Source organism: Ixodes scapularis, unplaced genomic scaffold (assembly GCF_016920785.2).
Source record: "Ixodes scapularis isolate PalLabHiFi unplaced genomic scaffold, ASM1692078v2 PGA_scaffold5__190_contigs__length_132052651, whole genome shotgun sequence".
NCBI lineage: Eukaryota > Metazoa > Arthropoda > Arachnida > Ixodida > Ixodidae > Ixodes > Ixodes scapularis.
The window spans coordinates 99,044,888-99,064,850 of NW_024609880.1; the positions used below are offsets into that span (position 1 = coordinate 99,044,888).

The following is a 19,963-nucleotide window of genomic DNA, read 5'->3' on the forward strand; positions in this document are numbered from 1 at the left end:
GTACAGCACCAAGTACCAAAATGGCGGCACCCGCGAGATGAACGGGGAATGGAGTCGCAATCCTGGTGGTGGCGCGGTGCCAGAGTTGTGTGCGGTGGACGCCCGTTCTGCTGCGGGTGACTCGGCGGCCAGACAGTCGACGGTAATTGTAGCAGACACGAGCCGGCACACTGAGTTGACGGCAACCCTTGCGTCGTCCACTCGCCATTTTCGTCGACGTTTCTACGGCCAACCGCCGGGATCGTGACGTCCGACTGCTGCAATGCAATTTGTCGCCACTTTGGGACTAGTTTCAATGCACGGGCAGGATAGGATGGCCAAAAGCACCAGCCGAACATGCATTCCGGGCACTGTGGTGCAGCTTGTCCCGACGTCGGCGCTCGTCATTTGCGGTACCGGCAATGCTACAATGGGCGGAATACGTCTCCGGCTGATGGCTCCTAGAGTGACCCCAATTGGCAACAAATGATGTCACCTAAAACCAGAGCGTCCTGCTGTCAAATGTCGCGATCCTGGCACTTAGGAGTAGAAGTTCTAAAACAAAAGCATGAGGGAATGCGAGCGTTGCTGTCGTCGCGGCATCTCGACTCCCGGCTGTCGAAGCTTCCGCGAACCGTCAGGCTGGGGAGCGACCTGCAGCAGAGTGGGCCTCTGCCACATCCAACCCCGCTGCTGTAAAGCCGCCAGGGTCGCAGCCATCGACATCATGACACTTCTGCGACGTCATCAGACGGAAATCGAGGGACAAGTCGGAGATGTGATCCAGGCACAATAATACCGCTCCCAAACAGACCTAAACTTTTCCAAACCTATTTCTTCCACTACTCCAACCTAATTCGATTGCAATGTATTAGTAATGTGTTCATTTTTTTTTTTTTAAAGTTATATGTTTATATGTATGCCCAGTCTCTTGTGCAAAACCCCTTGCAGGTCCTCGAGAAAAATAAATGACGATGATGACAATCCAACCCCCCAAATCCTACGCACCTTGGTGGGAAAACCGAGCTCCAGCAGCTTGGCGTCCGATGGCACGTCCGCCGAGTTCAGGTTGCCGGCCTTGCCTGCGGCAGAGCCATCCTCGAAGGCAGCCACTTCCGCGGGGGCGGCCTCAGCCTGTTCCGCGGAAACCGTGGAGGCTGCGAGGTCGGCTTCCTCTGCCCTCTCCTCCGCGGGAACGGCCGCGTTCTCCGTTCCTCCGGCGGGGGCCTCTCCTTCCGAGCCCGAGGGCTGCGTGATGCTGTCCACTGCTCGTTGCTGGGACAGCTCAGTCTCGCTACTGTCCGTGACCGGCATGCTGAACAGACCGCCTGCAAGCATCGGGTAGGCCGCACCATAACTTTTTCAAAATTCTATGCCTTTTGGTGGCTCAAAAATCAGTTTCACTTTCGACGAACTTCATGGTGGTCATGACGCCATATTTCATTGAACGCTGTCCCTTTCGCGCATCAATGGCAGACAACAATTGGTTCTTCGGTCACCTAATAATTCTTTCTCGATTTGTTTCAGTTTTGACAGTGTGAACATAAGAATTGACCAGTAGAAAGCAGCACCCTGTAAACCCCTTGATTGAAGTTACGCCATCAAAAGGCCTTAGATCCAAGCTTGTGACAAGAAATTGATTGGACCACACTCCGAATAGAAACACTTATGCAGCCGTTGTGCTCATACGTGTGTCATGTAGTACCGACGTCTCGTAAGTGCCTTGCCTCATATATCCTCGGCTTCTTCCTTTATGAGGTTGGAGAAGGCTGTCATTAGTTCGGCACAGGTGCCACATACTGAGATGACGATAGTGATCAAAGTTGCAGACTGAGTTTTAAAAAAACTTTCAGCTTTTCCATTCTGGTGCAGAAAGAAGAGCAGCGGAGCTGCAACTTCTGTTTTCGGCGGTGGCTTTCCATGCGAGCAATGTGCTGTTCTTTCACAAGGGAATCTGAAGCATTCGACGCAGTGAAACTTTAGGCGACAGCGGCCTCGCGGTGGTTGCGGAACCATTCACACTGCTGCGTAGATCGCCGCTCGTTCCGTTCCCGCTCTTCTTCCTTTGAAGAAATGTTGCCACCATCTATGAGAGACGGCAACAGCCTGTTGTCTGGTTGCCGAGGCTAGAAAGGTTGTCGAGATCTATGAGCGACGGCGGCAAGCAGACAACCGGCAAACACAACACTCTGGACAGCTACCGCCATCTATGAGCGACAGCGGCCACCAGAGTGTTGTTTCGACATTCGTTTGCAACCGGACACTATCCTGGGGAAACTAGCCCTTAACAGCTCCGCTGTAAAAGGGTCTCTTGATACTGCCACATTTTCCGAAATATAATTCATGGACTATCTGCACATGTTTAAAAGTTTAAATTTTACACAAGGCGGACTATCTACAGGTGAGGAACATGCAAGGGTTTGTTTACCTAGATCGTTCATTATGACGAGACATGACGGATTTTGTGAATGGTGGAGTAGGTTAACGATGATTCAGGTATGATACAAGCTTCTTTGTGAGCTAATAAAGACGGCATTTGTCACGATGTGCTGTAGACAAGAATTTTTTATGCGCACGAGGCTGCAGGTTATAGTCAGGAAAATATGGTACACTCCGTTTCACTTTAAATGCGAGCGCAACAGATGCTACAAGAGAGAGCTCTAGCTTTCGGTGGCCCTGCCGAGCGCACACGTCCGTGTAGTGCAACCATTGTTCGGGACAACACGCTCGTGTTTATAGCTTTGGCGTCGCTTGTACACAAAGTGAAACAAACTATAGGTACTCTCGAAGAACGGAAGGTGGCACGTTTGACTGCTTGGCATCCACAGAGCAGAAAGATGTGTCTACGGAAAACCTGGCGGCACAGTGATGTAAGAAAAAACAAGAAGTGACAGCTATCACTGTCACTTCTTGAAAAGAGAACAAATTGCACGCATAAGTCAACATTCTTACCTAAAACTAAACCAAGACACATACATTTACGATCAACGGGTTGCTGTACATCTGGCAGCGCACGCAAATCAAGTTCTACAGTGAGAAATCTGTGGCGACATCCCCCGCCAACCATAGAAGAAGCAGAAGGCACTGCTGCCTGGCAAGAGCTTAGTGCGTGCGTTTTGCCCTGCATCACGGGGTGGTGCATACGCGAGTGCACGTGAAACCAAGTTTTTCGTCTGGCACAGTGCCCACGGCCCAAATGCAACTGGGAAATTTCTAAAATTCTTGTCGTCATAAAAAGAAAATCTGCGACACGAAGAAGCGCCGCTCTCGAGCACTCACTCTGCACGTCCTCGTTGGCGAAGTCCGGCAAGCCGCGCTTCACCCAGCGCATGTGCACGTGGTGCTGGTGCATTTGGCACGCCTGGGGGCTGGCAAAGCGCATGCAGCACAGGAAGCAGGTGCTCGACGACGTGGGGTCCAGGGGATCCTCCTCGCTGCTCGCCTCCAGGCCCCCTGAGGACTCTGGGGCCTCCGCCGGAGCGGTCACTGCTCCGGCCCCACCCCCCTCCTCCGCCGTCGTTTGCTGCTGCTGCCCCACGGGCATGTGAACCCCGTCCGCCATGTGCTTCTGCGCAAAACGACAATGGGGCCTGTGAATGGGCGCGGCGTCGCGGCTCGGAGCCCAGAGTGTACGAAGTAGGGTAGCCTCAAATAACTTGTAACCGCGGCTCCTCTAGTCGCAGACGGGGTTAAGGGCGCCGAAATTTCAGTAGTCCCTGATTTGCCACAAGATTGGTTCAATGCATTATTAGAAACAACTCAACTAGAAATCCGAGTCACAATTTACAACAATTTGTTTTCGGAAAATTATTGAAGTTCGAGTTTGGTCCGAGAGGCTCTACCGACAAGCTGAAAACGTGATGTCAAATGTTGTAGTAGGCATTACGGCTTGTTCCCGACGGGTTACGAAAAATTTGATGGCGTGAAATGAATGCCACTTAAGCTCATGCCGGCAAAATAAAAAGAATGCGGGGAAAATGCAGTATTCTCTAGACTGCCCGCTCGGCTTGCAAGTTATAGGCTCCTTGCACTGACGTCACATCGCATACTTTTGGCCACCATGTAAAAGGAGGAGAGGGAAGCTGCTTTTGTAAGAATTTTGAGTCACAGGTTAATCTTTTCTAATCTTCTGGGAGGAGAATAGCGACGTCTGTGCATATCCGGGAGGCACAAAGGAGGATCCTGATAAGAGGGGAGCTCCTTCTTCATCTTTTCTCTGGAGGTCATCAGAGCGCTCTTTCAATGCCGTCATGTGCAAGCCACCTATATGCAACGTGTGACGTCGCCTTGCTGGAGAGCGCGGAAAGTTAAAATTTTAGTTTTGGCATCACTTTTGTTTGCTGTTTCCTCGTAGCCACATTCAATGGACCCTTCTTAAAAGTCCGTGCCAATGCCTGTCCGCCGTTGCTCAATCACATACTCTGAGTGTGCGTTGGACATGTGGGCTGCGTCAGCGTTCGGCACAAACTCGGTCCAGCTTGTATCGAAAACGAGCGCTGTGTCAGCATTCGGCGAAGACTCGGATCCAATCACACGCTTCGTGTCGGGCGGCAGCTTGTGCCACCTACCCCAACATCAAGCAATGGCGACCGCCAATGTTGCTCGACAAAGTTTTGAAAAGTGTCTATTCAGAGACAATAAATAGTGTGCCGGAAAGAGTACAGCCCGGGTATTCCAGAAATATGTTTAGTTCGGGTAGCTCGAAAAACCACCGAAGGAAAGCACTAGAACTACGACAGCATGACACTTCTATGATGTCATCAGGCGGAAATGGAGGGACCACTTGTGTATGCAGTAAACACACGTCAAGACATGTTTCAGGCACTGTACTAGAATCGCTGCCTTGACTGTGAGCCTTCTACCTTCAAGAGCACTCCAAACCTCGTAAGCGGGCAGCCAAAGCACAACCGAAAGCAACAAGTGCATGCTAGAGGCAGAGTTTCTACTACATTCTTAATGTGTCCCTGGCTACAGGGGGTGCACACTAGGGCTAGATAAGCTACGCTTCAAAGTAATGACACTTACCCATCTTGGTGCTTAAAATCATGGTTGCCAGTTACCTGAAGCTTTATCTGAAATCACAGGAAACACTTTTCCGTCCTCCACAAGTGTTTAAACAGTTTGCGACAGAGCAAAGCAATATCACGCGAGCTTCCTAACACTGAGAAAGTCACACTTTTGAACCATGACAACTGGCGGTTGCATATGCTCTTTTCTAAGCACCAAGATGGCAGCGCCCACAACAATGTCACGGAACAGAGTGCTGATACTCTAAGCGTAGCGCATTTAGTGGCTCTAATACACCCCTTTGAAAAGGACCTCCCCATAAACTTCACAGCTTGGTGAATGGCGCTGCTGGCTCTGCACGCACCTTGATATCTTCCTCAGTGCTGAAGGTGAGGGAGCAGTGGTTGCACTTGTAGAAAAGGTTTGCCTTAGGCCCGGCCACTATCGATCCGGCCACTGAGCCCGTGCCCCTGCCCTTCCCCTTGTCCCCCCTGAGGAGCGGGCAGCGGCTGATGTGCCCCATCAGGTCCTTGGAGTTGCCACACGGCTGCAGGCACTTGGCGCACGACCACGTCTGAGGTCCTGCAGAGCACCACCCGGTCAACAACTTCCACCGGAACATGGTACTCACGGTACTCAACTCTGGTAGCTGACAGGTTCAAGAGTTCAGGAGAGGCTCTTCCCACCCCTTTCCACTTTAGCAGAGCAAACCCTAGCGAGGGCTCTACCTCCTCTCCAGCATTTGTTCTGCTAAAGTGGAAAGGGGTAAGACAAGGTTCCCCCAAACTTTTTACTTGTCACAGACTATACGGAGGGCAAGTTTGTCTGCTTCTTGCACAGGGGTTGCGATGATGTCAGGGTGCTAAGCTCTTATGGGCTGATTGAGAAAAATAGTGGGTAGACCTCAAGGATCTAGCATTGAGGTCTACCCACTATCCCCTCAATCAAAGCCAATCAGAGCTTAGTGTTGTTCTGACGTCACAGCAACTCCTGTGCAAGAAGCAGACTACTTGCTCTTTGCATAGGTTCTTGCCAAAGTAGCGAAGTGTTCCTCAAACAAAAAAAGCATGATTGTTAATGATCAACCAGATGCAAGATTGTGAGGCTTAGCGGATGGCAGGGACAGAGGTACGAAGAAAACAATGGAGAGCTCGCACCAAGAATACAGATGGTACTAGGGACAAGTAGAAGAACCAAACGGGACAAGCGCTATTCATGCGGAATGTGTCCTAGGGCTAGTTTCCAAGCCTAGAGCGTCATGAAATGTTGGAACGAAAATATGATAACATGGCCCGTTGTCTTTATGAAAGTCTCTTTCCTTCAATGGCAATCGGACCATGAAACCCTCGCTCAGTAATCTGATACCTTATCTCCTGTGCTCACAGGGCGGCTTAAGGGGGCACCGACAGGTCAAAATATTTTTGTTTTAAATTATCCAAAACGAATGAAAACGATGCCTGGACATTACCCTCAAAACTATGAATTTGTGAAGTGAAAAAACAATTTCCAAAAGCCGAACTCCAAGTTTTCCTGCGATTTGCACCAGCACAGTGACGTCAAAGACTGAGTCGTCCTGTAGCTCCAGTCTCTCCTGCCTCTGCCTAACTGCCGAAGGAAGTGTCGTGTTTTCCCGTGTCCCGCGGGAAAACACGAGTTTGTGAAGTTCTTTCGCTTTCGAGTTTGTGAAGTTCTTTTAGTGCCCATTCAGCAATCTCAAATTCTTTGGAACCGTGCAAGGTTGCAGAGGACGTGCAGTGAACTTCTGTGAGCGACGTGAGACTAGAGACATGTAGCGCTGATGCTGCGTGAAAGGCTGCCCCAGTGGGGTCACAACAGAGACTACGGTGCACAGGCACCAAACCCAGTCGTTTTGACCATTTGATAATTTCTTTTTTCGAAGTCTGAGTGGTTGTCAGGCACCGAAAAGTGAACTTCGTCCGATTCCCCAATCATACTCAGTGCTACATGTGCCGAGCGCTGCCATGCTTTTCGATGGAGGATAAAAAGCTAGGAGGCGACAGCTTTTCCGGACTTCTAATTTTCAATATTTTAAAAAGTGTGTAATGCGTTTGCCATTGCGTTAAAAACATGTTTTATAAATGCCATTATAAAACATTATAAAAATGTCGCTCACAAAGCTTCTAAATTTCATAATCGATTACGTCACAAATAAAAAGCAGCGAGGAGGTGAAAAGAGCGAGAGAAAAGCGCCAAAAATAAAAAGGTGTGCGTGCGCTTAGGGAAATTTCTTTTTGTGTTGTAATATTTCTTTTGTGTCTATGGCTACAACTTGCATTGTTTTAGACAATAAAAGTAAATACGACCTTCGGGGTGTTAGTGCCCCTTTAAGTTAGTGTGGCTATAATTGGGTATACATGTATTCGTGCTACCAAAAAAACATTTGTGTCCTCAATACAGTGATGTGATTGGCCTAAGCCGTTTTGGAGCACCTTTCGGAGCAGCCAAAACAGTGTTTTGGAGCAGCAAACAGCAAAAGTGGCCTTTGGAGCAGCCAAAACAGTATTTTGGAGCAGCAAAAGTGGCTTCTGGAGCAGCCAAAACAGTGTTTCGGAGCAGCAAAAGCGGCTTTTGGAGCAGATATTCTTAGAAAAATAAAAATATTTGTTTTAAGTGCTAGACAAACGAAGGGAACCTCGCTCATTGCAATAAACAAACTATCGTCCAGTTAGACCACCTGGGAGTCTCAACATGTAGTAAATGAAATGCCAATGACATGACACATTTTGCAATGCTTCAGTTAAATATTACATATACCTATGTGTACCTGCTCTAGATAAATAAGAACAAAACTGCACATATTAAAATTTATTTGAAAATGACCAGCTTAGTAGTAAATATCACAGCACTAGGTTGACTTGTGTATTATAATAAATGGAAGCAGTCTCCGATTGATAAAGCACGTAACTACTGCAGTGCAATGCGAAATTGTACACAAGAGAAAAGTGCATTACGACTAGCGGGAGCTTTACTTTATGCTTTTCGAAACTTTCTGCAAGGCTGCTGCAAGCCTCGCTTTGCCTTCGGATAGTAATGAATGTCCATTTTTAATGTCTCTAAAGAGACATTGACACATCCCACAAGTGTACAGTGCTGTAAGCATTGCTGAGCAATTCCAAAAAAACACTTGCCCCCGTTTTACTGGTTCCCGACGTGCCAGATTTTCGTCAAAAGTAAGCAAACGTAAAACAATGAATTGCAAGCGTCCAGGCTGGTGCTTCTGTCGTGTAATCATGTTCGCATGCATGTGAGGGCAACTTCGGCAGGCTTGCAGTTGCACGTGCTTCGTCGTGCGAGTGGAGATTGCTGTTTGATCGAAACCAAAACCATACCACTCCGCTCTGTCGCTAACTGGTTCCCAAAATTGTATGCGAAATGTGACTGTCCAGCATATGACAAAAAAAAAAAACAGTCCAGCGGCACGTGCTTGCCAGGCCGGCAGGCAAAATACAAGCTAAACAAACAAACAAATGCACGCACGCACAAAAAAAAACAAAAAACCTTAGCGCATCAATGCAAGACATTGCGAGCAAGGGTCAAAAAGTTCTTGGAGCGCTTTGTACAACGACTGAACTCCAGACAAACAAGCGCGGTGTGCGGGTTCAGCGTGCAGACATTGCCTTCTTCGCTTTAGCTCACTTCTCTCAAACCAACTTTCTTGGCAGATTTTTCATGTATTGGGGTCCCTCTCAAAAGAAAGCCTACGGAGAGAAACCTAGGTAATCAATACTTCAACACAGCGGTCTTTGAGTTGAAGAGAGATTCTTTTAGTAGCGTATGATTTAAACAAGAGCAGGAATTTTGATGAACATGCGGCAGTTCTTACATTTCAGTTTAGAAAGCGCCATATCTGCAGCGACGTGTGGATGGCAGCACTCGACGTAGTGCGACCACGGCAGGGACCAAATATAGTTTTCCCACGGCCGTTGCTTTCAGGAGCGAGTGCTTCAACTCCCAAAGCAACTCCCGCCGCGAACAAATGTGGTTTCGTTTCACAGCATGACGGCATGGCTGGACTGGTAAACGGCACACCATTGGAGCGTCCGCACACGCTCGCGTCTATGGGTGAAATATTTTAAAAAGACGCAAGACAAGACCCACCAGATGACGAGAGACAAGAGCGCAAAACGAGAGACAGTGGGAAAAACCATACAAGACCAGATAGACCATTGAGGCAGGGTACTTTGTTTTGGCCGGCCACTTGCGCCACCTAGCTTAGGCATGCTCAATTACGGCACTCAGTTTAGTTTCGGTTTTGAAAGGTGATCGAAATTAGTCTTTTGGTGCAGGCTTGGCACAGATTGCCCATATTTTGGCAAAATGTAGCACGATGCAGCAGGATTAGCCCCTTGGCGCAGTTTGGCACTATTGGCGCAGCAATCACATCACTGCCAATAGTAGAAGGGTCTCAAGATATGCTGCACATTCCACATGTCTCAACATTATCCATAGAACCAAAAGGTGTCTTCTCAATTACCGCGTATAAACAAATTGAAACTTCTTGTGTTCTTCCCACGTTAACCCACCAACTAGCACTCGTCCTGTTTGCTTCTTGCCCTCGTCCGCGGCACCGCTAGCATTTGTGCTTTCTCGCCACGTTTGCCCAACCAGCCCGAGAGCTCGCTCGGAGACTCACCGGTTTGGACAGCGTGTGAGAGCAGGATGTGCTTGTGCAGCCGCTCCCGGCCGTGCACATACACCGAGCACACCGAGCACTGCAGGTGGGGGCCCGGCTGGTCCTGCAGGTGGCGCTGCTTGACGTGGAAGCGCAGCCGCCCCGGGCGCGGGGTGCAGTAGCCGCAGTAGCGGCACGTGTACGTCTGCATGCGGTGGGCCGCCTTCATGTGGCCGTGGTGCTGCTCAAAATCCCCCGACGCAAATGAGCAGACGCTGCAGTAGAACTGCGACGACAGCTCCGTCACCGCAGACTCCGGCACCAGCCGCACCGTCTTGGAGTGCACCTCTGGGTAGTGGTCACGCACCTGGGAGACAAGCCGCGGCATCACTACACCGACGTGTATGTGGCGCAAAGCTGTTAGCGTAAATCAAGCAGTCTCTAGTCTTTACAGCGATAGCTGTAATGGGCCTCAGACCCAGTTCTCAAATGGGGTTCTCCGCGGGCTCGCAGGGGTTCGCGAACCCAATTTTGGGGTCCGCGAAACCGTTGCCTCAACCCTCAACCCCCCTCCATCTTTTCTAAAAAAAAAGTTTTTTTGTTGTATTGGTTAGGTGATGCAAGCTACCTCCCATTATAATGGGTACAGCCGTTACCATCTATCCGTCCATCCATCCTTTTACTTGATGCTTGTCACTTCTCCTGTCTATAACAGTAAAAGATGCCTTTTTACACTGCAATTAGTCGTCTTATTTTATACCCTCCCTTCCCCTTCCCCCGCTGGCATGAGGTCCCCCATCTCTTTGGCAGGTTCCTAAAGGGTTTCCGACATATCCACGATTGAGAACCACTGATGTAGGCGATCGTAAGGCAATGTTTGGAGACGTAGGGTGTCCGTTGGCAACATGGCCAAATGCACAAAAAAGAAAATCCCCCAAAACCACCGCCACTGCCAGTATTCGATCCCGGGTCTGCCGCGTGTGAAGTGAGCGTGCACCCACAGAGCAATCACAACTTCTGCAATGCGTTGCTTAATAATTGCATGTGTTGAGGACACCCGCTTATACGGGTCTTGCGCAGCACTCGCTAGATGGCAGCAGTTGCGATAATGTTGCATAAAACCACCTTAGTCTCACAATGCGTCCATTAGAGAGTGCATATAAAATGAATGAATGTATAGCTGTCCAAGTGAACATTGGTGTAAGCTCTTCGAAGTAAGGTGCCATTTGCAGCAAAAGAGGTGGAGCACAAAGCTAGACTTGTCACTGTGGCGAGGAAACATCGGGTTCATCGGACTGAAGAGCACAAAGCATCGCAAGCAGCAGCTAGCCGTCGTCACCGAGAGAACAGTAAGGTGTGTGCTCGTGAGGACCAAGCCAAGAGACTTTGTTCCGATGAGTGTGAATGCAAGTTTTACAAAGGACACATTAGGATCCAATAAGATGTTGCAGCTATCGCTGTGAATGTACTGTGAATAGAAAAAAAAATTGAGCAAAAATTGAGCAATCCCGCATGACGCAGGATTGCTCAATTTTTTTTTTTTTTTTTTTATTCGAGAATTTACAATTTAAATGAAACTTCCCTATGCCTCGGTGGGACAAAAGACAAAAGAGCATGCGGGGCTCGGCACCCACCTCGGAGAGGGTGCGGAGCGTGAGGTCGCAGAAACGGCAGGTCGAGTTGAGGGTGGTGTCTTCAGTGACGTCCGGAGGCACGCAGACAAACACCACCGCCTCGCTGAACTCCGCCTTGGCGCTGTGCACCGCAATCTCATGGATGACGTGGTAGTGCTTCTCCAGGTCCACAGGGAAGCGGAAGACATACTTCGACTGGCAGAAGAGGCACTGCAGGCTCGTGTCGTTTGGGGAGAAAACCTGCGAGGACCGGAAGGGGTGTGGAATTCTCCCAGATGGGTCTTGTTGTTGGCCAGGAGCACATTTCCGACCGCAAGACGCGATAAAAGGCGTGAAATAGAGAATTGTATGGACTAGAGCCACCAAATAAGCTACGCTTGAGAGTAACAACATTTTGGCCATTTTGGTGCGCAGAATTGATGTTGCCTATAGTCACCAGCTTTTACCATTGCTCCTGACGAAAGTTGCAAAAGGCACCTCCCGTCGTCCTGCTCTCAAAACAATTTGAAACAAAGCAAGCGAATACTGCAATGATTTCCTGACTTTGTATCTACTGTTCAAAATGTCTAATTTCAGAAACATAACTGTCACACACGAAACCTGCTCAAGTCTTAAGCACCAAAATATGGCGCCCATGAGCCATAGGCGCATAAGCAAATACCGTGTGATGTGAACGGATGAATGACCGTCTTGGCAGTATCAGACAATGGCGGAACAAAGTGCCGATACTCTGAATGTAGCTTTCCGGTGACTCCAGATGGGCAGGTGCAAATAGTAAATTTTTGAATTGAGTTGAACAAATATCAAATAGGCCTATCAAGTGAGCAATTTACATTTTAATTAACCAACCTTTACAGAATGTAGAAGTACAAAGTTTGTTCTATTCCATCTGACAATGATCTTTCACTTTTAGTACAATGCCTACAAAATTAGCAATTCAGTTTTGAATCTTTTCTCGAATCAAAGGTAAAGCCCAAACCCCCGAGGCCTGCTCCTAATTGAAAAAGTCACATCGGAAGCTGTGCGAAGCGCTGAAAGGAAGCGAGTGAGAGCATGTATACAGATGTGGACAATAATCCAAGCAGAATATGACCGCAACTACAACCGGGGCATCTGTGGGCTTATGAGCGTGTGCACCTTCCACGACGCTGCGGGGGACTCCCCCACGTACCTGGCGGAAGAGGAACATGCCGATGAGCGAGTCGGAGTTCTCAGCCTCGGAGAGGGGCAGTTCGCTCTCCACCAGCTGCACCGTGTTGGGCAGTTTGAGGGTGTGGGCGTCGTCCACCGCATCGTTGGTGCACTCCTCCAGGCTCATCTGGGTGCTGCTCCTCCTTCGTCCCCCAGACGACAGCAGCGGGCTCGGGCCGGGGCCCGGGGTGCCCGCCGACACTCCGGCGGGCGTGTCCTGCATGTAGAAAGCGCCTCGGTTTAAAATGACCTCAAACGTTGCGGGAAGCAGGGCGACCAGAGTGGCTGTCGGAACCTTCAATGTCACGTTCTTCAAAGCCGCTTCTCTGGTTTTGGAACGACTGTTTGTTTTTCTTGGCAAGTACGCTTTTCTGTGGCAGAAATTTAAACAAGGTTGCGTCTTGACACCGGTAACTAGCGCTTTGCATTAAAACATGTGTATACCATAACATCCAGACAGAGCCCATTTAGAATCGAAAGGAAAGTGGGTGAAAACGGGGAGTAAGCTCACTTTAGGTGGGCAATAAACAAAAAAAGTTGAAAAAATTCTAGTTTTAGATTTTGTTACCTGCGAAACCTGCTGCTGGAGGGAGGGGTGATGAACCAAAGACGGCTATCCTTCCTAGTCGGCAATATTCACTCACCGCCCGTCGTGGCTAAGTAACACTATTTCTGCCGAGATCACCATTGGCCAGGGCCCAGCAATTACTAGAAATGAACTATCTTTGGGCGATTTATTTTTTTTTAAATAGCAAATCGTATTGAAATAGGGGGCAGGTTATCTCTATGGGATGAGGCATCTCTCGGGATACTACGGTAGACATTTTTGTGAATTTGGAGGCCTTCATTTTATTTAACAATACCGCGAGCCTCACAGCCGTGGGAAGTGACGTGATCCAAGAGATTTCCCGAAGCCTCTGATGTCACGCTTTGTCGCACTGCCCTTCAGGTCTTGGCACGACTGTTTGCTTTTTTTAGCAGATATGTAATTCTGCCATGGATAATTAAATAAGGTTGTGTCCCGATGCTCTAATCTAGCACTTTGCACAAAAACATAAACACTTTTGGGGTGTCAGAGGCCCTTATTTAACAATGCCTCGAGTCTCACAGGGGCCCAAACGGGAGTGTTCTTACAAACATAACAGAACAATGACAATAAAAAAAAAGTTACAATTCGTAAAAAAAAAACTACCGTGGAATGCCACACACACAAACGTATCGATCTACTCCGTGGATGTGCTGCACACCACGGTGTAAGAAATATATAGGTGAAGACACACAGCATGGCGAATACTGCGAAGCGATCGACCAGATAAAGTCATATTGGCACATGCTTGAGCAGCCTCAGTCGACAGTGTTCCAACGTTCAGAAGGTGCAACTGAGAAGAAAAAAACAAACAAAACAATCAAAACCAAAATGAGTGCCTCGTTCCCTGGAATCCAAGTGTAGGCTCGTTTCACTCGGAGCATCTGCTGGTGACCTTGATGGACGCTGGCTCGAACACTGTGCCGAAGATCTTTCCGCTTCAATGCGGTCATAAAACTGTTATCGCCGCCGTTGAGGCACGAAACTAGGGTCAATGACGAAGCAGTGTCTAAGCTACACGCGTAGTGTAAGTGGCAAGTCCTTTGTGACGTGGTGCACACCAAAAAACAAGTTTAAAAACAAGTGTACCACTCATAGAGAAGCACGGGAAACCGGGCCCGCAACAGGCTGCCATTAGCCGCATGTCGAGGAGCCGTCTGGTGGCGTCGCTTGCAAACAAGGCGAAAAGAGGACTTTATCTGGCTGCTGCGACACGTGCAGAGTTCACACCTATATATGCCTCAAGACGTGCTCCACTCTAGGCCAAATACTCCTCTTCCCCCTTTCTAATGCAGAGCACACTTGAATCATCGAAACACATTTGGTAGATTCACACTAATGGGACTGTATTATACACATATCTGCTGATCTGTTGCAATGCTGCTTTGGTTTTGTGCATTTAGAACGGTGCGGTCTCTCCCACTTTGACGTAAGGCAAGAGATGCGGAACCCACCAGTGAAGTGTCCTTGAGTCCGGTGCCGCCAGTGGGCGTCCCGGGAGAGTCGCTGTCCTCCATGAGTTCCACCTCCTCCGCGATCGCAGCTTCCGCTCCTCCTTCGCGCATGGCACGCACTTTCTCCGTGGCCCTCTCCACCGCTTTCTGCCGGTCCGTGCCGGAGACCTGAGAGGATTGAGGAAAAAGGTAACTCCAGGCGGGACCTTGTCCGAAATTCCCCGCCATCTATAATCACTGACAGCTGGAGAAATGCAAGGTGCGGCATACTATGTCCACGCTCAGGCACGTAGCCAGGATTTTGATTTGGAGAGAGAGAGAGGGGGGGGGGGGGCACCCATGACATGCTGTATGAGGGGTGGGGGGAGAGGGAGGCCCCAGCAAAATGGAAGATTTTGGAGGGGGGCTCAAATAGGAAGATTTTGGAGGGAGAAAGCAGATATCACTTCGCTATATCCGCTTCCTCTTCATATCTGGACTCATAAAATTAACCCACTAAAAAAAAGAAAATAACACGGGTCGTCACGGGCACATGTTTATCGCGCCTGCAGAAAGCAGTCAAGGCTTCCCTGCATGCATTATCTGCTAGATCGGAGCCGCGATCAAGAAACGATCCTGCGACGGCCGCGTGGTTGACGCCAGCAGTGGTTGGTATTCTTTAAATTTACGCGCACTTTGTCAAGGATGGCGGCAAGCTTTTGTTTCAAGGAGATTGCCTTGGTCTTTCGCGTCAAGGTGTTGGCGCGGAAGACCATTGTTGAGCAGCGATGAATCGCTGAATCAGTGCTTGAGCGAAGCTAGACTATCGTGCAAAGGCGACCACACCGATCAGGGAAGCCGACACAGAACACGAAGCAAAAAAGTGCGCACGTCACTGAGCTCGCGCTCAAGCTTGTCTTTCGTCGGTATAGAGAGCCTAGATTTAAGAGAGGGGGGAATTGCTCGATTGGGGTCACATCGTTTGTGGGCTGCGTTTGCAAAACGAGCTCAGCATGCAAGGAGTCAAAACTCAAAAGCGTTCACCTGGCCAAGCCACACTGGTCACGCGACAACCAAATGCAGGCGTACTTGCGCCAATCTGCCCAGGAGGCGTCTGCCATTAAATTCCAAATGCTCTCAATGGTTGGAGTTGCTCCCTCTCTTAAGGGCACAGGGTAAGGTAAAATTGAAAAAAAAATCGATTTTAGTTTTTTTCGCAATTTGAAAAGTTTAGTTCTTTCTGCACATTTTCCATTGTCCCAGTGTTTTTAGAAAGCTATATTTTGGGCTGAAAATCACTTCTTCCGAAAGCAAGTAGCAGGTGACCATGCCTCCCTTTGGGATACACTCCCTGTTTAGCGATGAATTCTCCAACAAAACAAAATCAACACAAGACCTAAAAGCTTGTCCAGTAACAGATAATCTCAAAAAAATTATTTCGCAACTATTGCATAGCTTTTTTTCAACCAAGACAATCACGAGACGCTGTGCACGTTTTTCCCAGGTATGTACCGTGTGTAAATTCAAGCGTTTGTGTTTTCGTAACGACAAAATGGTGCCATTGGATGCTGTTCCTTTATTCAATGGTGGCAGCAATGCAGAAGCCAATGTTCTGAAGTTTTGTGGATGGAACCCTGTGTGGAAAACCATCAAGTGGCTGAGGGAAGTTGACGTCACTCTAATATACTTTACGGACCAAGCGACATGGCACGTCACAAAAGAGGCCCGGCAAGCAAGGCGGTAAGCCTAAAGGCGAAGACATGACTTTAGCAATGCCTTTCAAGCTGGCGGCTATTGAAGAAATGACTCTGAGGCAGTTGGTGCCAATAGAAATTCGTTATTCACCAGTTTTTTTACTTTAAACTCAATTATCTCAAAACAGTGTTTTTTAGTACATAGGTACCATTTTTTCCTTAAGGTACCATTTTTTCCATTATAGAGGGTTGATTTTTTATTCCTACCACATACATGGGTGTTCTAAAATACTGAACTAAAATTAAGAATGTGCACCTAGCAGTTTTTGAGTTACAAAGTTTTTAATAGATGAAAAGAACTAAAATTTCAGTACTAGAATGAAAAAATATTAAAAAAAACTTATTTTAGATTGGTTCAAATAATTCTAGATCAGTGGATAAAACACAATATTTCGAACAAAATGATATATACATGACAGGAATACTCCTAGTAGTCACCGAGAAAAATGTTCCTCAACATGGCCTCAAATGCATGGGGAGTATAGGACTTACCCTGTGCCCTTAAATCTAGGCTCTCTCCCCCATCTCTGCCGGTACGTTGTAGCTAGCACTCCAAACACCCCTACCGGCATGAAACGACGGCTTCTCTGCATGCGATGCGGAAAAGCCACTTCCCACATAAGGAGCGGGGAGCACACAACGATGCAGAGGCTGCCGCCGCCGGCCTTTGAAGCATCGTCTGCAACCCGCCCGGGTGGCATTGCAGCAAAGTGCGGCGGTCCAAGACTTAGTAAACTTTCCGAATTTTATTATTTTTTAAATTATCACACAATTTTCTTCACTAAGACTAGACACAAACCATTGAGAAGTGAAAAGAGAAAAGGGAAATCATGATCGCTCCGCTGTAGCCACTATTTCATTATAACCGGTCTCGACAGTATTCAAGTAATGCACTAATGCACGTGCATGTTCCCAGGAGGTTGAGAAACCTCACGCTTCTTTTCTTTTCTTCAACATAAACCCTAACAAAAGGCTTTTTTTGTTTTTTCTTGTTTCGGATTTCAGAAAAAGATTGACAAACTCTGAATGGGCGGGAAAAAATAAGTCTCAAATAAACGCTTTTGAATTCAAAGAAAAACAAGACAAAACAAAACATGGAACCCTATAGTTACCAACAAGACACATCGGGCATGCGCGCGCATGCCCAAAGCTTTGGGAGCGCCCGACGAAGGCACGAAGCTCGTGCTGGAGGCCGGGCGTTAGAAAGATGCCCTCTGCCATTCTCATAACGTCAGTTACAGCAACTAAAATTCATAAAAAGGAGAAAAAAAAACAAAAAGTCTGACACCAACCCACCTCGACCATGGTGCCGTCTGCCATGACGACGAAGACCCTGTTCTTGCGCGCCCTGGGCTGGACAAGCTTCTTGCGGCCCCGGCGGGCAGCCAGTACCTTCTTCTGCTGGGGCGACAGGTGGTGCATCGGGTGCGGGGGATACTTGCGGGGGCGCCCTACTTTCTTCTTGGGCACCTCGGGGACCAGGGACGCCGCGGGGTCCCCGTCCTCCCCGACCACCTGGGGATACCCGCAGCAGGTACTTTTCCACGACGCCCATCTAAAGGTTCCTATGCACGTTCGCTACCACTTAAAGGCCGACCTACAAAACCATTTTCAGCGGGAGAAGAGGTTTCCTCCTTGCCGCCCAGAAAGGAGGAAACCCCGTTTCCTTTCCACGGAAACTAGCTTCCGGACCCGCCCTTTTCAGGGGAGGGGGAGGAAGGAGTGCGAGAGGGGAGGGAGCGAAGTTCGTTAGGGAGCACTTTCCTACCCTGCGGAAAATGGTTTCGAAAGTCGGCCTTTAAAGGCCCGACCTACAGATTAATCTACTGCCGAGAACAAAAGCGGTTCCATTCTCTCAATTTCCTCTTTTCTCCTCGTCTCCTCACAGGAGCGGGTAACTCTCCGCAGAAAGGAGGAGGGTCTCCCTCTTCCTCGGATAGAAACAAGGAATTGGGGGAAAGTTGCCTCCTTTCTGGCTGCTTGTCGGCCTTTAAGGCCCGTTCAGGCACTCGCATTCACTTAGGACAGAGTCGTTGTTATTTCTTACGACGAGAGAACTCACAGACCCTGAAACTGCATATCACTACAGCAAAGGTTTTGAGGTGTTTGCAAGATCAAACGTGCATACCATCTGTAATGTGCAAAAAAAAAAAGAAAACTGCAAGCGTGTTACAGCTACTCAATAGATGGCATCAATGTGTTCTCTCATAAAATATTTAAGAGGTTTAAAGGCACAGTCGTAAGCAAACACAAGTGTGTGGACGGGCATTAAAGGGGTTAGGACACAGCAAATATAAAATATGACATAACTATACTGCTAGGGCCCATCATACATTCATATATTTTTGCTAGATTTGTTTCGATGGCGCAATAGCCTCGTAGATAAATTGATTTATGTGCGGGACCCTCGGATCCACCCCTTTCAGGAGGCCCGCCACGTTTGGTGGGTCGGTCACGTACATCGCCCGCCACGCGGCGTCCTTCTGCATGCGCTTGCACTCGGCTCTCTGGCGTCTCATGCTTTGGCTTCCTCGTTTACGTTCTGCGTTTCGAGCATGCAGTTTCGAGACGACGACGAGAGTAACTGTTTCGAAAAGATGTTGGAAGCTGGTCATTTTGATTTTGATTCACTGGCCCCCCTCAGTACGCTTTGGCGGTGACGACGATGAGATCGTCCGGGACGAACTAGCGTCATCCGCAACAATCTCGCACGTGCACGCGGGGCGAGGGTCAAACGGCAAGTGGGCTAGGGCGGGAGTAGCGTTGGAGTAGCGTGAGAGGGTACGATCGCAATGTTGAGGTGAGCTTGGGCGAGCGTGGGGGCGCCTAGAATGGCAGAGCGTTCAACCACGTACGACGATCGCGTGGTTTGTGGGCACCATGGTGCGACTAACTTGGGCAGTGTTGTCTGGTCACCAGATCAAAATGATCAGCGTTCGTAAATTGATAATTGCAATTAGTAGAGCTCAAAAAAAAAAAAAAAAATGAAGGCTGTAACGCTGGATCAGAGCGCAGCTCTTGAGCAGGCAGATGGAAGCGTACTGAGGGATAGGTGACTCCTTGAGGTCACGTGACCTTAGGGGAGGGGGGGGGGGGTTGTGTGACGTCAGGGGGGTCACGTGACCTCGGGGGGGGGGGGGGGGGGGGGGGGGGGGGGGTCACGTGACATCAGGGGGGTCACATGACCTGAGGGAGGTCACGTGACCTGGGGGGGGGTCACGCAACCTCGAGGGGTCACGTGACCTCGCGGTTACGCCGACGGCGAAGTCGCTCAAGCTGGAAACGGGCCCCTAAGAGCTGCGCTCTAAAACTGCAAAGCTTGGTGCATTCACTAAGTAGCCTATGAGCATTCCAGTTCAAGAATGATCTACTTCTTGAATTTCCATGTCCTAACCCCTTTAACACTAGCCTAAAAAGCGTAAAAAAACAAAAAAAGAAACACGAAGACGAGCGAGTAGACGATACAGGAGGCTATATATATATATTTTTTTTTTTAGCTTTTTTGGGCGACTATGAGCCAAACCGCCTTGTATCGCCTACTTTCTTGTCCTTATGCATTTTTTGCTGCTGTTTCTGTTTTAATGATGTCCAACTCGAGGCCCACTTACACAGCACCGTCTGCTTACGCTGCGTTATGTTACGAGAGGTTACGTCCGCTTTTGTTACGATACGACCACTGGGAGTCACCGGAATATCCGTATTTCATATACAACATGGCAACCCATACAAGGAGAAGCTTTTACAGT

At 48.7% G+C, this 19,963-nt stretch overlaps 1 protein-coding gene across 4 annotated transcripts in view; it reads right to left on the reverse strand.

Annotated features, from left to right (window-relative positions):
• The window catches only part of LOC8025054, a 50,268-nt gene that overhangs the window by 18,528 nt on the left and 11,777 nt on the right, over positions 1 to 19,963 (reverse strand). For all 4 annotated transcript variants that reach the window (XM_029975175.4, XM_029975176.3, XM_029975173.3 and 1 more), the window contains exons 10-17: positions 17,514 to 17,732; positions 14,485 to 14,652; positions 12,425 to 12,661; positions 11,254 to 11,493; positions 9,641 to 9,986; positions 5,351 to 5,568; positions 3,259 to 3,547; positions 988 to 1,307 (exon numbers count right to left, since the gene is read on the reverse strand). In XM_029975175.4, the coding sequence (XP_029831035.2) occupies positions 988 to 1,307; positions 3,259 to 3,547; positions 5,351 to 5,568; positions 9,641 to 9,986; positions 11,254 to 11,493; positions 12,425 to 12,661; positions 14,485 to 14,652; positions 17,514 to 17,732 (2,037 nt within the window). The remainder of the gene's footprint in view (positions 1 to 987; positions 1,308 to 3,258; positions 3,548 to 5,350; positions 5,569 to 9,640; positions 9,987 to 11,253; positions 11,494 to 12,424; positions 12,662 to 14,484; positions 14,653 to 17,513; positions 17,733 to 19,963) is intronic.